The sequence below is a fragment of the Scyliorhinus torazame genome, chromosome 2 (genome assembly GCF_047496885.1).
Source record: "Scyliorhinus torazame isolate Kashiwa2021f chromosome 2, sScyTor2.1, whole genome shotgun sequence".
Taxonomy (NCBI): Eukaryota; Metazoa; Chordata; class Chondrichthyes; order Carcharhiniformes; family Scyliorhinidae; genus Scyliorhinus; species Scyliorhinus torazame.
Genome location: NC_092708.1, coordinates 332,618,731 through 332,634,971, shown reverse-complemented (window position 1 = coordinate 332,634,971; position 16,241 = coordinate 332,618,731). Strand labels below are relative to the sequence as shown.

General features: G+C 53.6%; 1 protein-coding gene across 1 annotated transcript in view; it reads right to left on the bottom strand.

Moving 5' to 3' along the window:
- Window positions 1-16,241, bottom strand: part of LOC140407437 (kinesin-like protein KIF28) — a 343,852-nt gene that overhangs the window by 228,488 nt on the left and 99,123 nt on the right. Inside the window, exons 6-8 of the mRNA XM_072494929.1 lie at window positions 6,611-6,817; window positions 6,469-6,504; window positions 4,402-4,623 (exon numbers count right to left, since the gene is read on the bottom strand). Of these exons, the coding sequence (XP_072351030.1) occupies window positions 4,402-4,623; window positions 6,469-6,504; window positions 6,611-6,817 (465 nt within the window). The remainder of the gene's footprint in view (window positions 1-4,401; window positions 4,624-6,468; window positions 6,505-6,610; window positions 6,818-16,241) is intronic.

Sequence of the window (16,241 nt, the reverse complement as noted above, 5' to 3'; positions counted from 1 at the left end):
CAATATATGACTAGCTTTATTGCCACATGATTTTTGTGGACTTCAGTCGCACATATTTGTAGATGAAAAATTGTAGAGAATAGCCAATTCAGGGAGATTATCATTTGGAACTGTCAGCAGTTTAAGGATTGCAAACAGTTAGAAACCATTCACAGCTTTGAATATTTTTCATTGTAATTATAAGTACACAATAAAAAATGCTTACTACATTTCATTGTGCAGTCTTTACTATCCCTGATAAAATATTTTGTGCGATATGCATTGCTGAGTTGATAGAAATTGACTGTTTTGAATTTGGAGTTTCACATATGTTTAGCCTGGAGATCCAGTATAATGGAAAATCCAATACAGATTTATACATATTGCCAAATACATTAAGAAAACTCAGTATGCAAAGGATTTCCATTCTCAATCTACATCTAAGAATGTAATGCATGTCTCGAGTACAGCTGCTAGTTTTCAGGTTTTGTCAGCTTTCAAAGAGTGAATTGTTAAAATTTGAAGTGTCCTTGCTGTCATGATCGCTTGTATCTTCGTTTTTCAGTCTTTGGACACTCATAAAATTTTTATTAAAGGCCATCAGATGCATGCCGAACTCTCACACCTTTCCCTCAAATTTCATTTAATTTTCTTTGATCACCAATTATGTGATCTTTCCTGGATTCTTTAATATGGGTACAAGAAGATGATAGATCTGGGGTCATTCCTCAAAATGTTATACTTTAGCTCGAAGGATGTACAGAATATGAGATTAGATTCTGGGAAAGTAAGGAAAATTCAAAACTCTTGTTCTCGATTGCTATTCAGCACCCTGTCTTGAATTTAAGTTAGGAGTGGAGAAAACTGAGCTCAACTTTGAGATTTTCCATGGTCGAATAGGCCACCTATGTTCACTATTGAATTATATGAAATAGGAGCAGAGGCAAACCATTCGAGCCTGGTCCATAAGGCCATAGCTGGTCTGTTTGCGTTTCGAATTCTACATTCCCATCAGGGTGGCACGGTGGCACAGTGGTTAGCACTGCCGCCTCAAAGCTTCAGGGAACCGGGTTCAATTCCAGCCTCGGGTGACTGTGCAGAGTTTGTACATTCTTCCTGTGTCTGTGTGGGTTTCCTGCGGGTGGCTAGTGTCCAAAAGGTTAGCTGGGGTAACCGGGTTTCCGGGATTAGGTTGGGGGTGTGGGCCTAGGTAAGATGCTGTTTCAGAGAGTCAGTGCAGACTTAAAGGGCCGAGTGGCTTCCTTCTGCACTGTAGGGATTCTATGATCCCAGATAACCTTTGATTCCCTTGCATAACAAAAATCTATCTATCTCTATCTTAAAAATATTCAGTGACTCTGCCTCAACTGCCTTCTGAGGTAGAGAGTTCCAAAGTTGCACAACCCACAGTGAGAAAATAAATTCTCCTAATCCCTATTCTGTAAGGGGGACCCTTAATTTTAAAATAGTGCCCCTAGTTCTGGGCTCACCCACAAGAGGAAATATTCTGTCCGCATCCACCTTGTCAATACCATTCAGGATCCTATCTACTTCAATCAAGTCATCCCTCACTCTTCTGAACTGCAGTGGGAACAAGCCCATTTTGTTAAACTTTCTGTCTTCATAAAACAACCCACTCATTCCAGGTTAATCTAGTAAACAAGATACCTGAGGGCCACCAGTGCCCATGAAACATTGGGCTGGAGTTTGCTCCAATGACAGGGAATTCACCCATCGGTTGTGGAACAATGGGAACACCACAACATTTCCGAGGGAGAGGCCGGTACAATAAATGCCCGTCAGGCACTTAATTGGCCAGCACCAGGTCTCCCGGCTGGGGGGGGGAACCTGTCCATGTGAGCTGCCGGCCTCCATTGGAGGGAGCCACGTCAACCCTGGATCCCAGGACACAGGTGTGTGAGGGTAGGACGGGGGTCGTGAGGAGGGGATCACCAGAAAGGTTGGGCTGAGGAGTCAAAGGCAAGGGCAGAGGGATGGCTTTCAGTAGCACCCACTTATCTTCCGGATGTCGGGTTCTCTAGTGCCTGACAGCAAGGGAATACTACCTCCCCCATGAGGCTGCAGGCAAACCTGACAAGAGAGTCATGCAAGTCCCATTTATCCATGAGCCACCACTAAATTCCTGTGGTAGAAAGTTTCACACTCTTACCATAATTTGGGTGAAGAAATTTCTCCTGAATTCCTCATTGCATTTTTTTGGTGACTGTTTTATATTGATGACCTTTAGCTCTGCTCTTCCCCACAAGAGGGAACATTCTCCCTGCGACCACTCTATCAAAACCTTTCATCATATAAAATACCGTTATTAGGTCACTCCCCGGACTGCTGTTTCCAAGAGAAAAGAGATCCAGCCAGTCAATCAAATCCTCATCTTGTGGCATGGTGGGAGCGTCCCTACCTCTGGACCAGAAACTCTGGTCAAATCCAATGTGAGGACTTGTTGACCATGAAAGGAGCGTTCATAATGCAATTCAACAGCTGATAATAAGCTCGGGAATCCTTCCTCCACTTCCCACACTATTCCCCAAAGGGAAAGAAGAGTGTGTGTGAAGGTACACTGAAATAAAATACCAATATGTACACCCACACATTACTGATATCATACTTGTAAATCTCTGCACCCTCTATAGTATCTCTTTATCTTATAATTTGGCGACCAGAAGTGCAGTAGCAATCGAAGTGTGGTATAACCAAAGTTCAATACAGATTTAGCATTATTTCTCTCAATTTAATATTAACAGCAATAATTTTGGGTGAAAATTTGGTTCAAAGCTCTTATTTACCAGACAAAGCTTTTCCTTTGGAACCTTATACAGTTAAGAGGCAGTATTAAGCACTTAGCTTGTTAAATTGTCTATCATAATATTTAATAATTGTGCCATCCAAGTTCCATCCTTCTGCATCTGAACCAGATCCTTAATGAATATGTTACAAAGTTCACAGACTACTGCAGCATGTGGTGTCTCACACTGAGTTCCTCTAAAACCGTATCCAGTACACGCCTCCACAATGCCAATGCCAAATAAGAATTGCATATCTAAATGGATGACCAGTGACTAAAGCATAATCTCAATCCGACATATATGGGAGTGACTCGAGATAGGACTCTGGGCGGCATGGTAGCACAGTGGTTAGCACAGTTGCTTCACAACTCCAAGGTCCAACGTTTGATTCCTGGCTTGGGTCACTGTCTGTGCGGAGTCTGCACCTTCTCCTCGTGTCTGCATGGGTTTCCTCCGGGTGCTCTGGTTTCCTCCCACAGTCCAAAGATGTGCAGGTTAGGTGGATTGGCCATGCTAAATTGCCCTTAGTGTCCAAAAAGGATAGGTGGGGTTACTGGGTTACGGGGATAAGGTGGAGGTGTGGGCTTAAGTAGGGTGCTCTTTCCAAGGGCCAGTGCAGACTCAATGGGCAGAATGGCCTCCTTCTGCACTGTAAATTCTATGATTCTTACGGTAACATCTGAAGAAAAGAGCAGCAAATGTCAAAACCAGAAACAATATAATGACTAAAATTGCTGGATCTATGTGGGATGCTGCTGTCACAGCACTCTGCACCTATCTGACAAAGGGCACACATTCAGCTGAATGCAACAATGCCCATCATAACTGGAACTCTCCACTCAGCACCCTGCTGGCTTCATGTCCTTGCAAACATTTCTCCCCCACACATCCTGCTGCCTAGCAAAAACCAACATGCTGGTTGAAACCATTTGTGCTGAACCTCACTTACCCCCCTCCATGATGACCTGCTGAACCCACCTATTGCCCACCTCCCATCTCAGCGTCCCACAAGAAGCCCCCTTCCTGGGCAAGTTCTACCAGCTGAAATCCTTTGGATCAAGGAGTGGCAACCGTGAAAATTCACTTACACGTTCCTTGTGACAAACCCTACCAGTCGAATGGGAGGCTTTAATCTGTCATGGCGAAAGTGCGAAGCAGGTTCAGGACAGGCCAGGACCCCAGTGAAACCAACCTCCAGGGTTGGGGCCCTCAGCACAAACTCTTCATGCGCTTGTGGAAAGACACAAACAATGCAGAACATTATGAGGAGTGTGCCCTCTACAAAATAAGTGGCAAATTAATTCAACTAATGAGGAGACTATTGTTTGGCTTTGAAGATTTGCATTCGTTAAATATATAATAATGCTGAATAACACATTCAACTTATCTAATTTAGTGAATTGTATATAAATAAATTCTCAATGCAACGAAAAATTTACCTGATTCTATATTATAAGATTTGATGTTTTATCAAAAGTGTTCCTATTACAGCAAATGTCATGTTATGTTCATTAGGAGTGGTACCACGGGATGGATTTCTACTGAGAGTGAGCCTAACACCTTAGTTATTAAAATGTTCCCAAGTTCCTCACTGGTTCAATGGGATTGCACCTTGTACCTGTTGAAAATGGATACTGATCACCATGTGGGATCTGCTGCTGGTGGTGTTCCAATTAGTTAATGCAACACTTCTGTTCCGAATTCCTTGATCCAGCAACACCTCAAGTTGCTTAAAACTGCTACAAGGCACAGACTTAAGGTGCTCAACATAAAAGCCATGTTGGCCTTCCCGCACACGGAGGCCATTAGGTTTTCGACACTTTGACAGGAGGTCCTGAACCTTCAAAGCAAAAAATATTTAATTATTAACATGGACAGCAATAGAATTTATTCAGCTACAAAACATAAAACAAGTTTGCAAGTGTTAGGCAGCAACCTGTGTCCAATCGTTTGAAGTAACCCAATACGGATTCATTAGAATTTTTGTTGGTATGGGCAAATAATAACTGAGAGACTGGGGCTGAATTCCCCACTCTGTGGACTAAGCGCTCCGGCCAGCGGAGACTCGCTCCATCTCTCTGCTGGCAAGGTGCAATTCCCCCTTCTTTTCCATGCAAATCCTGCCCCCCCCCCCTCTGCCGAAAAGTAGGGGCATCCTCCCCCTCCACCACGGGAATAATGAGCCACCCCCCACAGCAGGTACACATTAGGGTGGCTTGACCCCCACCATATCCAACAGACCTCCCAATCAGAGACCTCCCAGTCCCCCTATCAGACCCCCCATCAGGCAATCACATCAGAACTCCACATTATATCCCCTATCAGACCCCACCATCAGACCACCCATCAGACCACTGTCCCAACCCCTATCATACCCCCCCAATCAGACCCCCAAAAGAGACAGCTCCTCATCTGCTGTCAAAGCAGCTAAGTGCTTTGACTTCTTTTTCACAGCAGAAACACTGCTTTTGATGTGGTGAGAAGCTGTCAATCATAGGAAGAGTGTTTATAAACATTGTGGTTCGCATCAGAGCAGGGTAATGCAGATGCATTCAACTGTTATGAGGAAAATAGAACAATAATCCACCAAGCAATTGTCTCTGTAGTAATAAAATTGCCAATCAATGCCAAAGTATTGCTGTGTAAAATTAAATGGATGATTTGTATTTTAAAGGCTGTATAGGGATTTCAAGCCTTTTGAACCATACTGGGCTTTGGAGGAAATCTCTGACACTTGTAACCGCTGCTGCTTTAAACAGGTAGCAGATGTTTGGGAAGGGTAAGTGAAAATGCAATGATTTTTCACCTTACTACGTGGACTTCTCCAGCTTTTAAGCAGGGGTCTCTAATGGGGGTCTAATAGGGGTGGGATCTCCGTTAGGGGTCTGGGGGTGACTGGGGGGTGTCAGGCGGGGGTCAGGATTTCCATGGTGGGGGTGAAGAGGGGCCTACTGATGGATTTTTGGGGGAACCTCCATTATGCACTGACCCCCTTGGCTCACCGCGGGGACCACCGCGTCACGGCCACACTCGAAAGTTCCTGCACCAATTCGTGCTCCATTTGCATCCTTCCTCTGTTGTGAGGAGTGTAGCTTGCTGCGGCTGCCGGGGGGGGGGGGGGGGGGGGGGGTACCAGAGCATTGAAACATTTTTAGGCTGACGCTCGGATCTCCGGCAGATCAGGAAACCCGCTACCAGCGGCAGGCAGCGGAGAATCCACCGTTTGATTTGTTTTGTTTTATTAGAACAATACAGGTTATGCAACAACATGGTAGAAGTGCTGGCACAGCGTAGATAGAAACAAATTATTTCTAGTATCTGAAATGTTCAGAGTAGAGGAGCCATAGACATAAGAATAAATGAAAGAGATTTAGAACAGAGGAAAAGTCGGATCAACCCATTTGCACAGAGTTGCAATGGCCGCTTCCCCTATTGTAACTAATTCATAGAGGTCTCTTAACAAGTTTACTGAATTTTCATAAGAAATTAATGAACTTATAAGAAAATCATGCAAATCAATAAAGGTACATGAAGCTGCCATTGCACCAGAGAGAGGCAAAGCTTAAGTTGCAGTCGCAATTGCCCATGCAGAGGTTCAACGTTTGACAATAAAAATGAGTAATCAGCACATATCTAGATTTGTTCCTTCCTGTTGAGTTTTGTGCAGTACAAAATTTACACTTACCTGTTCATTGTAGATCTCAAACATGCCAAAATAAACCTACAAAAGGCAATTGAGAATCAATAAAGGGTCACTTTATGTTGCCACAATGAATTTTAATTAAACAAACCCGTATTTACTGTGCATGTTGATGACTACTCCTTACACAAAATTGCCTGTCCTTGTTTTGATGCTGCTTGATTTCCTGAAAGAGTTCTTCACAAATCATGGGAACAAGGCCCTTGTTTCCTCCATGTCCTGTCATCAAATAGCTCTTCCCTGATCCAGTTTGTCCATATGAAAAAAGACTTGTATTGTACCCTTTCCAGGCATTCTCCAGGACAGCTCTCCCAAGGTCATTAAAGACCCGTTCCTTTAAAGAATTGATAGAAATGAATCTCTGCTACTTTTCACATCACACAATCACACAATTACACAGTGAGTAGGGGCCCCTCGGCCCATCGAGTCTGCACCAATATGTGAAAGGGCAGCATGGTAAGACCATAAGACATAGGAGCTGAAGTAAGGCCATTCGGCCCATCGAGTCCACTCCACCATTCAATCATGGCTGATTTCAACTCCATTTACCCGCTCTCTCTCCATAGCCCTTAATTCCTCGAGAAATCAAGAATTTATCAACTTCTGTCTTAAAGACACTCAACGTCCCGGCCTCCACCGCCCTCTGTGGCAATGAATTCCACAGACCCACCACTCTCTGGCTGAAGAAATTTCTCCTCATCTCTGTTCTAAAGTGACTCCCTTTTATTCTAAGGCTGTGCCCCCGGGTCCTAGTCTCCCCTGCTAATGGAAACAACTTCCCTACATCCACCCTATCTAAGCCATTTATTATCTTGTAAGTTTCTATTAGATCTCCCCTCAACCTCCTAAACTCCAATGAATATAATCCCAGGATTCTCATACGTTCATCGTATGTTAGGCCTACCATTCCTGGGATCATCCGTGTGAATCTCCGCTGGACCCGCTCCAGTGCCAGTATGTCCTTCCTGAGGTGTGGGGCCCAAAATTTCTCACAATATTCTAAATGGGGCCTAACTAATGCTTTATAAAGCTTCAGAAGTACATCCCTGCTTTTATATTCCAAGCCCCTTGAGATAAATTACAACATTGCATTTGCTTTCTTAATTAAGGACTCAACCTGCAAGTTTACCTTTAGAGAATCCTGGACTAGGACTCCCAAGTCCCTTTGCACTTCAGCATTATGAATTTTGTCACCGTTTAGAAAATAGTCCATGCCTCTATTCTTTTTTCCAAAGTGCAAGACCTCGCACTTGCCCACGTTGAATTTCATCAGCCATTTCTTGGACCACTCTCCTAAACTGTCTAAATCTTTCTTCAGCCTCCCCACCTCCTCCATACTACCTGCCCCTCCACCTATTTTTGTATCATCGGCAAACTTAGCCAGAATGCCCCCAGTCCCGCCATCTAGATCGTTAATATATAAAGAGAACAGCTGTGGCCCCAACACTGAACCCTGCGGGACACCACTCGTCACCGGTTGCCATTCCGAAAAAGAACCTTTTATCCCAACTCTCTGCCTTCTGCCTGACAGCCAATCGTCAATCCATGTTAGTACCTTGCCTCGAATACCATGGGCCCTTATTTTACTCAGCAGTCTCCCGTGAGGCACCTTATCAAAGGCCTTTTGGAAGTCCAGATAGATAATATCCATTGGCTCTCCTTGGTCTTACCTATTTGTTATCTCTTCAAAGAACTCTAACAGGTTTGTCAGGCACGATCTCCCCTTACTAAATCTATGCTGACTTGTCCTAATCCGACCCTGCACTTGCAAGAATTTAGAAATCTCATCCTTAACAATGGATTCTAGAATCTTGCCAACAACCGAGGTTAGGCTAATTGGCCTATAATTTTCCATCTTTTTCCTTGTTCCCTTCTTGAACAGGAGGGTTACAACAGCGATTTTCCAATCCTCTGGGACTTTCCCTGACTCCAGTGACTTTTGAAAGATCATAAATAATGCCTCCACTATTTCTTCAGCTATCTCCTTTAGAACTCTAGGATGTAGCCCATCTGGGCCCGGAGATTTATCAATTTTTAGACCTCTTAGTTTCTCTAGCACTTTCTCCTTTGTGATGGCTACCATATTCAACTCTGCCCCCTGACTCTCCTGAATTGTTGGGATATTACTCATGTCTTCTACTGTGAAGACTGACGCAAAGTATTTATTTAGTTCCTCAGCTATTTTCTTGTCTCCCATCACTAGATTACCAGCATCATTTTGGAGCGGCCCAATGTCTACTTTTGCCTCCCGTTTGTTTTTAATGTATTTAATGAAACTTTTACTATCATTCCTAATGTTGCTGGCTAGCCTACCTTCATAATTGATCCTCTCTTTCCTTATTTCTCTCTTTGTTATCCTCTGTTTGTTTTTGTAGCCTTCCCAATCTTCTGACTTCCCACTACTCTTTGCCACGTTATAGGCTTTCTCTTTTGCTTTGATGCATTCCCTAACTTCCTTTGTCAGCCATGGCTGCCTAATCCCCCCTCTGATAACCTTTCTTTTCTTTGGGATGAACCTCTGTACTGTGTCCTCAATTACTCCCAGAAACTCCTGCCATTGCTGTTCTACTGTCTTTCCCACTAGGCTCTGCTCCCAGTCGATTTTCGTCAGTTCCTCCCTCATGCCCCTGTAGTTACCTTTATTTAACTGTAACACCTTTACATCTGATTCTACCTTCTTTCTTTCAAATTGGAGATTGAACTCTACCATATTATGATCACTGCCTCCTAAGTGTTCCCTTACTTTAAGATCTTTAATCAAGTCTGGCTCATTACATAACACTAAGTCCAGAATGGCCTGTTCCCTCGTGGGCTCCATCACAAGCTGTTCCAAAAAGCCCTCCTGTAAACATTCAATGAATTCCCTTTCCTTGGGTCCACTGGCAGCATTACTTACCCAGTCCACCTGCATATTGAAGTCCCCCATGATCACTGTGACCTTGCCTTTCTGACATGCAATTTCTATTTCGTGGTGAATTTTGTGCCCCTGGTCCTGACCACTGTTAGGAGGCCTGTACATAACTCCCATTATGGTTTTTTTGCCTTTGTGGGGCGTCATTCTCCGACCCCCCCAGAGGGTCGGAGAATGGCCGTTGGCCGCCGTGAATCCCGCCCCCGCCGGTTGCCGAAGTCTCCGAAGGGAGAAAAGTCGGCGGGGCGTTAATGTCGCCGCTGCCGCGGAGAATGTCACGGGTCTGCGCAAGGCAGCCGATTTTCGGCCTGCCGATATTCTCCCTTCCGGATGGGCCGAAGTCCCGTCGACGTGATGACCGTTCACGTCGACGTAAATTAAACCTCCTTTTCATCGGCGTGACCCTGTGCTCCAGGTTCACGCCGACCAGCGTGGAGGTGAGTGACGGCCTGGGGGGTTGGCTCTGGGCAGGCGATGGCGTGGCCGCAGTCTGAATGCGTGAGGAGAGGTGTGTCTCGGCTTGTGTGTGTGTGTGGCGGGGGGGGGGGGGGCGGTGGTTAGAGTAGGCTGGGCTCCGGGGGAGTGCCGGGAGGGGGTCCGTGCCGGGGAGGGGGATGGGGGGTTCCGTGCCGGGGAGGGGGATGGGGGGGTCCGTGCCGGGGAGGGGGATGGGGGGGCCGTGCTGGGGAGGGGGATGGGGGGGGGTCCGTGCCGGGGTGGAGGAGGGGGATGGGGGGGTCCGTGCCGGGGAGGGGGATGGGGGGGTCCGTGCCGGGGTGGAGGTTGGGGGGGGCGGGTCCTTGCCGGTGTGGAGGTTGGGGGGGGGTCCTTGCCGGGATGGAGGTTGGGGGGGGTCCGTGCCGGGGTGGAGGTTGGGGGGGGGTCCGTGCCGGGGTGGAGGTTGGGGGGGGGTCCGTGCCGGGGTGGAGGTTGGGGGGGGGGTCCGTGCCAGTGTGGAGGTTGGGGGGGGGTCCGTGCCGGGGAGGGGGATGGGGGAGTCCGTGCCGGGGAGGGGGATGGGGGGGGTCCGTGCCGGGGAGGGGGATGGGGGGGTCCGTGCTGGGGAGGGGGATGGGGGGGTCCGTGCCGGGGTGGAGGAGGGGGATGGGGGGTCCGTGCCGGGGTGGAGTTTGGGGGGTCCGTGCCGGGGTGGAGGTTGGGGGGGGGTCCGTGCCGGGGTGGAGGTCGGGGGTGGGGTCCGTGCCGGGGAGGGGGATGGGGGGGGTCCGTGCCGGGGTGGAGGTTGGGGGGGGTCCGTGCCGGGGTGGAGGTTGGGGGGGGGGTCCGTGCCGGGGTGGAGGTTGGTGGGGAGTCCGTGCCGGAGTGGAGGTTGGGGGGGGGTCCGTGCCGGGGTGGAGGTTGGGAGGGGGGTCCGTGCCGGGGTGGAGGTTGGGGGCGGTTCCGTGCTGGGGAGAAGGTTGGGGGGGGGTCCGTGCCGGGGTGGAGGTTGGGGGGGGTCCGTGCCGGGGTGGAGTTGGGGGGGGGGGGTCCGTGCCGGGGTGGAGGTTGGGGGGGGTCCGTGCCGGGGTGGAGGTTGGGGGGGTGGGTCCGTGCCGGGGTGGAGGTTGGGGGGGGGGTCCGTGCCGGGGAGGGGGATGGGGGGGTCCGTGCCGGGGAGGGGGATGGGGCGGGTCCGTGCCGGGGAGGGGGATGGGGGGATCTGTGCCGGGAGGGGGATGGGGGGGTCCGTGCCGGGGAGGGGGATGGGGGGGTCCGTGCCGGGGAGGGGGATGGGGGGGCATCCGTGCCGGGGTGGAGGAGGGGGATTGGGGGTCCGTGCCGGGGTGGAGGTTGGGGGGTCCGTGCCGGGGTGGAGGTTGGGGAGGGTTCCGTGCCGGGGTGAGGTTGGGGGGGGGGTCCGTGCCGGGGAGGGTGATGGGGGGGTCCGTGCCGGGGTGGAGGTTGGGGGGGCGGGGTCCGTGCCGGTGTGGAGGTTGGGGGGAAGGTCCGTGCCGGGGTGGAGCTTGGGGGGGGGGTCCGTGCCGGGGTGCAGGTTGGGGGGGGGGGGGTTCCGTGCCGGGGTGGAGGAGAGGGATGGGGGGTCCGTGCCGTGGTGGAGGTTGGGGAGTCCGTGCCGGGGTGGAGGTTGGGGGGGGGTCCGTGCCGGGGTGGAGGTTGGGGGGTCCGTGCCGGGGTGGAGGTTGGGGGGGGGTCCGTGCCGGGGGGGGGGATCCGTGCCGGGGAGGGGGATGGGGGGGTCCGTGCCAGGGGGGGGGGGTCCCTGCTGGGGAGGGGGATGGGAGGGCAAGTGAGTTGGTCCACCTGGCCAGGTGCCAGCCTCCAACAGTTGGACCCATGCATTCCATGCCTCCTGGCTGGGGGGAGGAGGGGATATGGGCAATGATGACATGTCGTCGTTCCCCTCCCCCCACCAGGCCGTCATGTTTTCAGATCATCCAGCGATGTTGGCCGCCGTGGCGGCAGCCGCTCATGTCTATGTTGCCCTGGATGAGGAAGAGGAGGAGGAAGAGGAGGAGGAGCGTTCCAGAGAGGCGGCGCAGGCTGCTGCAGGGGGGCAGGCGGCAGCCGCCCAGGCTGGAGGGACACCCGACCGACAGGACGAGGAGGGGGAGGAGGACGTCGCGGCCCCACGGCAACGGAGGCACCCGAGGGCGCCCCGTGTGTACCGGCCCAGGCTGTCATACCAGGACCTCACGGACCGGGAATGCAGGAGGAGACTCCGGATGAGGCGGGAAACCGTGGCACACATCTGCCACCTGCTGGCACACCTGTCACCGCGTGGCACTGGCGGGGGACACCCTCTCCCCGTGTCCGTCAAGGTTACGGTGGCCCTGAACTTTTATGCATTCATTCCAGGCACCGAGTGGGGACCTGTCCGGCATATCACAGACATCGGTGCACCGGTGCATCCGGGCAGTGACAGATGCCCTATATGCCATGGCGCACCGCTACATCCGCTTCCCCGTGGACCGGGCCAGCCAAGATGCCCGGGCTGTGGGCTTCTCTGCCGTGGCCGGGTTCCCCATGGTCCAGGGCGCGATCGATGGGATGCACGGCGCCGTGCGGCCACCTGCAGATAACAGGGCCGTGTTCACTAATAGGAAGGGGACCTATTCGATGGACATACAGGTGGTCTGCGAGCACCGCATGATGATCCTGCACGTCTGCGCCCGTCACCCAGGCAGTGTACACGACTCATTCATGTTGTCGCGGTCATCCATCCCCGGCATGTACGAGGGACGCCATCCCCGGCTGAGGGGCTGGTTGCTGGGCGACAGGGGCTACCCATTGCGATCGTGGCTGATGACGCCTATATGGAGGCCACGCAATGAGGCGGAGAACCGCTACAATGATGCCCATGTAGCGACAAGGGGAGTGATAGAGATGTGCTTTGGCACGCTGAAGATGCGTTTCAGGTGCCTGGACCTCTCTGGGGGCGCCCTCCAGTATCGGTCAGATAGGGTCGGCCGCATCATTGTGGTGTGCTGCGTCCTGCACAACATAGCCCAACAGAGGGCGCTGTGCCGCAGGCAGAGGAGGGCGGAGTGGAGGAGCAGCAGGAAGAGGCGCAGTCCTCCCCAGATGAGGGGGATGGGGGTAATGGTCAGGGCAGACGGGGTAGACACAGGCAGGTGGCTGTCCACCGTTACCGGCTGGCCCAGCGGGCACGGGACAGACTGATAGACGCCCGCTTCACTGACTAGGTGGGCGTGGTATTCGGATAGTATGGCCCCAGACCGCACACCATGGCAACAGCCGACCACCCACACCCCCCACCCATCCACCCACCCAGCACCCTCACCCCCCTCCCCAACCCCACCCACCCCACCCGCATGCACACCAGCCCCCCCCATTGCCGATCCACCGGCGGCACAACGGGCCGGGCTCACACAGTTGCGGGTGGACGCGTGTCTATCGCAGGCCATGGAGGATGATGACAACCCGCCCTGCAGTGAGCTCCAGGCTCTACATCGTTGGACTATGTCTGACCCATGGCCACAGTACCACCATCCACCCGGACCATCCCTGCATGCGGCTGTGACACTGCAGCGCACGGTCCCGTCCTCTGCCCGGGGGATGTTGATGGAAGCCCAGGGGGAAGGGGGCAGACTCACCTGGGGCTGAAGTAAGACCACCCCTCACACACACACATGCGCTCAACGTACATGACACCCCCGCACACTTTGGATAGAGCACAAAGACAACTTCTGCAGGTGTAACATTGACTTTAATAACCAAAGGAGTTCATGCACGTGCCCTAGCCCCTAAAACTCATCTGTGCCCTGCAACCGTGCCAACTTACTCAGTGTCTAATTGTTTGGCCTTACGGGCCCTTTGACTACGTCTACGTGGTTCCCCAGACGGTACAGCAGAACTGGAGGTGGACTCCTGTGATTCCTGCCCTCTGACACTGGATCCCTTTGGCGGCCGTTTCCTGGGGCGTCCTGGCCTAGATGGGCCAGGCTGCGGCCCGGGCGACTGGGATGGCGAGCTGCCAGCCTGTCCTGCCCGTTGCCCACCCGATGCACCTGGGACAGAAGGGGGGCAGTCCGAGGTGTCACGGTGTACCGGGACCTCCCCTACAGAGGGAGCCGGGATGGACCACACCACCTCCTCCTCCCTCGGGGTGCCCGATGGCCCCCAGGCCTCTACATGGGTGGGGGATGCGAACGGACTGGCCATCCGACGCCCCCCCGACATCTGGCGCTGCCAGTCCTGGAGGCCCGTGCTGGTATCGACAGGGGTCTGCAGGTTTGCAGCCATGGAGCCCAGGGGGTTGGGAAACCCTGTCTGTGACAGTGCGACGCCGGCTCGCACATGGCCACTGGCGCCGATGCCCTCAGCGATGGCCTGCAGAGACTGGGCCATGGCCTGCAGAGACTGGGCCATGGCCTGCTGAGACTGGGCTATGGCGTTGAGCGCCTCTGCCATCTGGCGCTGGCACTGGCTCATGGCCTCCTGTGAGAGGGCAGCCATTTCCTGGGCCACAGACGCCGCCTGCACGGAAAGCCCCAGGCCTCGCAAACCGTTCCCCATGTCTGACACCATCGCACCCATTGCCTCCACCGCGGACGCCACCCGTGCGGTGTCGGCCTGGGTGGCACGCATGACCGGCACCACTCCCAGCTCCTGGACGCGGGTGGACTCCTCTACCTGCGACCGCAGCCGCCGCAAGCCGGCCGTCACCCTCTTCGCTTGTCTCCGGGTCGGTGGTTGCATCGGACCTATGTGTGGGTGTGGTAACTCCAGGAACCCGGGATCCATCTGGGCGGCAGATGTTCGCTTGGGCTGGGCTGCCCTCCGACCACCCGGCCCCTCTGCTGCTCCTACCTCCACCTGCTGTACCGGGACGGCTGTGTTGTGCGCACCAGTGAGTGTACCAGACGCCTCATCACTAAAGTGGCCAACCGAGATGAGTGTTTCTGCGATGGTGGAGGGTGTTGGTGACAGCAGTGGCGTTGTGTCGTGCTCTTCGTCCCACTCTGAGTCCATGGCACTTTGGGGTGGGGGTTCGTCTCCACCCATCCACTCTGAGTCACTGTCCGGTATTTCGTCTTCCTGGGTAGTGCTGTCCCGGGGTACTGCTGTCCCGAGTAGTGGTGTCCTGGGTAATGGTGTCCTGGGTAGTGGTGTCCTGGGTAGTGGTGTCCTGGGTAGTGGTGTCCTGGCTCGGATGTGACGGGGGCCTGTGGCTGCCCCCGTCATCGCTGGGCGGTCGCTCCCGCACGTGACGGGGGTGTCGTCGCCCTGTTGCTCCAGGTCTCTCCGTCTCCCGTGGTGTGCGAGGGGCATCCTGCGGGCGTCGCATGCTGGAGGGTCCGGGTCTCTCCGTCTCCCGTGGTCTCCGAGGGGCATCCTGAGGGCGTTGCATGCTGGAGGGTGCGGGTCTCTCCGTCTCCCGTGGTCTCCGAGGGGCATCCTGCGGGCGTCGCATGCCGGAGGGTCTGGGTCTCTCCGTCTCCCGTGGCGTCCAAGGGGCATCCTGCGGGCGGTCTGCATCTGCGGGGATGGGTGCCTGGACGTTTGGTCCTGCGATACACAATGAAGCATGCATGGTTAGACATCAGGCAGTGATCAGGTGATACGGGGGAGGGGGATATAGGGGAGGGGGGGATATGGGGACGGGCTGTCGGTGGATCACTTGCTACTACGCCCCGACCTCTGCATCAGCAACCTACCGGTCCTCAGGTCCACCAGCCAGTTCCAGGTCCCTTTCCTGGTGTTCGGTCAGTGGCCTCTCATCAGCGGGGCCTCCTCCAGTCCTCACATGCTCCCTATTGTTGTGTGCGCGCTTCTCCTGTGGGGGGGGGGGGGGGTGGCAGGGGTAAAATACAACACTGTTAGGCAGGTCTATGAATACACGCCATCGGTTGCGCGTGCATTGCAGAGGTTAAGGTTAGGGCTGGATTCACTTGGGGATATGGGGGAGGGGGGGATATGGGGGAGGGGGATATGGGGGAGCGGGGGATATGGGGGAGGGGGGATATGGGGGAGGGGGGATATGGGGGAGGGGGGATATGGTGGAGGGGGATATGGTGGAGGGGGGGATATGGGGAGGGGGGATATGGGGGAGGGGGGATATGGGGGAGGGGGGATATGGGGAGGGGGGATATGGGGGAGGGGGATATGGGGAGGGGGGATATGAGGGAGGGGGGATATGGGGGAGGGGGGGATATGGGGGAGGGGGGATATGGGGGAGGGGGGGATATGGGGGAGGGAGGATATGGGGGATATGGGGAGGGGGGATATGGGGGAAGGGGGATATGGGGAGGCTCACCCTGCCTGCTCTGACGAGGTCGTTCACCTTCTTGTGGCACTGGGTGCCTGTCCATGGTGTCAGGGCCACAGCGGTGACAGCCTCTGCCACTTACCTCCACAGACGCCG